This window comes from Phytophthora parasitica, assembly GCF_000247585.1.
Source record: "Phytophthora parasitica INRA-310 unplaced genomic scaffold supercont2.52, whole genome shotgun sequence".
In the NCBI taxonomy this organism is placed as follows: Eukaryota; Oomycota; class Peronosporomycetes; order Peronosporales; family Peronosporaceae; genus Phytophthora; species Phytophthora nicotianae.
The window spans coordinates 249,375-253,011 of NW_008649038.1; the positions used below are offsets into that span (position 1 = coordinate 249,375).

General features: G+C 45.3%; 2 protein-coding genes across 2 annotated transcripts in view; one reads left to right on the plus strand and one right to left on the minus strand.

Moving 5' to 3' along the window:
- Positions 1 to 795: 795 nt before the first annotated feature.
- PPTG_16356 (hypothetical protein) lies at positions 796 to 2,744 on the plus strand (the record flags this gene model as incomplete). The annotated part of the gene is made up of 5 exons (XM_008913194.1): positions 796 to 846; positions 905 to 1,388; positions 1,461 to 1,821; positions 1,885 to 1,953; positions 2,018 to 2,744. 5 exons carry the CDS (start codon positions 796 to 798, stop codon positions 2,742 to 2,744), a joined length of 1,692 nt encoding a protein of 563 aa, XP_008911442.1.
- Positions 2,745 to 2,768: 24 nt separating this feature from the next.
- The window catches only part of PPTG_16357 (hypothetical protein), a gene marked incomplete at its 5' end in the record, with an annotated part of 2,602 nt that continues 1,733 nt past the window's right edge, over positions 2,769 to 3,637 (minus strand). Inside the window, one exon of the mRNA XM_008913195.1 lies at positions 2,769 to 3,575. Coding sequence (XP_008911443.1) covers positions 2,825 to 3,575 — 751 coding nt within the window. The 3' untranslated portion in view covers positions 2,769 to 2,824. The remainder of the gene's footprint in view (positions 3,576 to 3,637) is intronic.

Below are 3,637 nucleotides of genomic sequence, written 5' to 3' on the forward strand. Positions count from 1 at the left end.
GATTACTACACATTCCATGTATTATTAAATAATAGTACTGCTGTTATAATATAAGATGTTGGCAATCAACATATTATGTTGGCTGCCAAAATCCTACCAAGCTAAACTTAGCCATAAAGAACATTTTCGTCGGAGTGCATGGTTGTGATAGCTATCCCTTTCGCAATGCAGACGCGTCCTGCAGAACCAATAGTAGTGCAAAGGCGGACATTGCTACGAGATGCTCGACCTAATGTTTGGCGACGTCTACGGAAGTCTTGGTTCAAGTGGAGGGGCATCCAAGTTGTACCAGTCGGTCCAACAGCCAACGAACTTCCACCCCATCGCAAGTTAATTCGAAGATTATTTTTCAATATCCCTGTGCCGCCTCGACGAAATTCTGTGGATATACAGCTCCAATATCTTTCGTTTCGTGATGCTTTCGGTTTTCTTGGCCCTCCGATGGTTGTAGTGGCTCTAGTTTCTATTTTCTGGACGATTTGACTGATCCTACTCACGATTGCTCCTAACGAGACCGCGAATGCTATTATGAGCACTGGAGGCTACGACGACGGGCAATTTTGGCTGATATCTAAAAAGCTAACCGCACTTCAGGTTTTTAGCGTCGTGGGGCTTGTGGTAGTTGCTATAATGTACGTGTACGTACTTCTTAAAATTCTGGTTTGGCGAGTACACCAACAAGTGGAAGGCACAATTCTCGATCGAATTCTACAGCGATGTGCACCAGATCGAACTCGAGATTTAGCTAATCTAAATATCTCACACAGAATTCGACATTTGATCTGGAAGCTCTATATGCATTTAAAAGAGCTCACTGGATTCCATGGAAAGTATCGCAAGCTATGGGTAAGTTGTCGTCCACTTAGTTTTCTTGAAAAACTCCCTTAATTGCTTGTTATTGTAGAATTTATGTCTCAAAGTACTCGACTTGGTTATGCAGACTTTTGTACTGCATAAGATGCTGGAAGAGGGAATTCCAGTGAATCTCACGGTAGCTTTTGCTGGGTTTATTGCACTGAACTCAATATCCACCGCGATTGCGATTCTCGGTGGCAAACACACAGCGCTCGCAGAAGTTCTCATCGATTCTTTATTCGATCTTGGTGCTACCGTGTTGCTTCCCATCGTACTACTCGCTTATTGCTCGTACACGTTTGACTACGATCACGATACGTTTCATATTTACATGGAGTTGATGCCGGTTGGAAGCTTCGAAAGGCGTGCAAGAATGTTCGGGAACCCGACCGAGATCGAACTCTTCCGAGTATCTTTCGGTTCTCTTCGTATTCGCTCGGTGCCTGATCTGCTCCTACGAATTGGTATGAATTTGGGGTTTTCGTATCGTTTCAAACGCGTGGTGGAAGTCCTTATCCAGATACAGACGGAGCGTTTACTAGAACAACATAAAACCACAAGACTCGTACTAAAGAGATTTTCTTCAGTGTTGGTGTTTTCCGGAGATGTGAAGTCATACCAGAAATCCGTACCAAGATCGATCTCTCTTTTTTTTGCCACCTTCGGTGTTGATATTCTCGTAGTGACGTATCAAGCGATCACAATGTCCCAGGCGATCTGTAAACCTCACCCAGAGTGTGTGGTATATGCCTACCGGTTGAAACACTCCGAGTTTTGTCCATGTAAGGCTCTAGTCAATGGGAATCGAGCTCCAAAAACTTATTACGAGTGGACACATCCGGTTGATGCTACCGACATGGTGAAAGCGCTGGCAGCAGCAGGGACACTCGAGACATTGCAGCTTATCAATCGACAACTCACTGTGTTTCCAGATGAGCTTCGTGGTTGTCACAATCTCAAATATCTGTACGACTCAGCGATGAGGTTGATAAATCTTTATTATTAACACTTTTTTTTCTTCTTCTGTAGATCCATCGTCAACTGTGCCATTGAGGAGTTACCCGTCTGGGCGAACGAATTCCACAAACTCGAGTTTCTGTAAGTTTTCTCTTTTTAATTAGCTTAATCCATTGAACAATTTAAACTGACCCACCTTGATCAGGCAAATCGAAGGCAAAGTTGGGAGTAACAACCTTGGTAATTTCGAGACGAGTCTATTCAGCGATATGCCAGAACTGCGTTATCTCCAGCTAGGTCTGCACCAACGCATGACGCATTTGCCATCGCTGGATGGAGCACCAAATTTGTATTGCTTAATTCTAGCCCGTATGCAAGGTATCACCGAGCTGCCGTCTCTAACACATGCGTCTCAACTTGACCGGGTGGAGTTGACAATGGTGAAGCATCTGGCTTGGATACCAGATATGGAGCCTATCGATCCTCTTGTGCACTTCGCTGTTTACCAAGGAGCGTATCTGTGCTGTAACGGATTTCTAGGCACTTGCGATCTTACCAATCCGTTCTGTAAAGACACAACATGTCTGGATGATGCCTCACAGAAAGCCACTACAGAAACTTTACAAGTGTTTAACAAGTTCCCAATTGGAGTCTGTGAGCCGTATTCTGGTTTTTCACAAACACCAACAACTACTACCATCCAAATGTGCGACGGTGTGCCATTCCGACAGTGTCAACTTCCTGGTCTTCAAGCGAACTCGATTATCGTTGGAATGTGCTATAACCACCGCATGCAGGTTCTTGCATGTAACACTGACCCAGATACAATTCGGGTTCGCATTCGCCAGATTCAGAAGGGAGTAGGTACTCCGTGTGATCCTGTAGAGGAAGCTTGGTTAGGTTGTGGGGGATCCCCAGCTATCACCATTTGAAACTTAATGCAGAGTCGAGAATTCCTTCCAAGTTTAAAAAATAACCTACTGTTAAACATTGCTTAGGCAATGTAGAAAGATCACCTCTTATCGGTGCACCCAAGCCACGCTTCTTCGACGGGGTCACACGGCGTGCCAACGTTCAATCGGATTTGTAGTTTACGTACCTCGATGTTGTGGGGGTCGGGATTGCACGACAACACTTGCATTCTGAGGTTATAACACAAACCCTCGAACATTTCGTTGGTGACTGGGTCTACAATATCACATCGTCGGTATGGAACACCTCCACACATGTCCACTGAGGCTTTAGTTGGGATGTCTGCGAATTCGAGCAGGCTGTCGGGTGTCTTGTAGCAAACGGCTGGACCGAAATTTTCCAGATACTTTACCATCGCCGAGCTAGCTTGAAGTTTATTATCTGTTAGACACATTGCTGCAGGGAATCCGTAAGCATTATCGGCGTCACAGAATGGATGGTTTAGGTCGCAAGACCCGAGATAGCCATTGCAGCAAAGGAAGCTGGGACGAAACACAGTGACGCTGACGAGATGCTTCAACTTTAGAAGATCCGGTAATGTTTCGAGTAGAGGAAGATACGCGATCACAATTCCATGTAGATCCACCGTCTTGTCCAGGTCGGGGAGTCTGGATAGTCCGAACAGATGAGCTAGCTCAAGTGTCTGGAGTTTTGGGGTGCCATCGAGCGCTGGGAGGGTTCTAAGTGATGGATGCAGAGCCAAATGTAGGAATAACAATTGCGGCATATTGCTAAACAGGTCGCTGGGAAGATACACCAAGTTCTCGCTTCCTTGCTTGCCTTCGATATGCCTGTATAAAAATCACAGATTAGAGTTGAAGTATAGACGTAGTTAGGGTGCAGCTTACAGAAA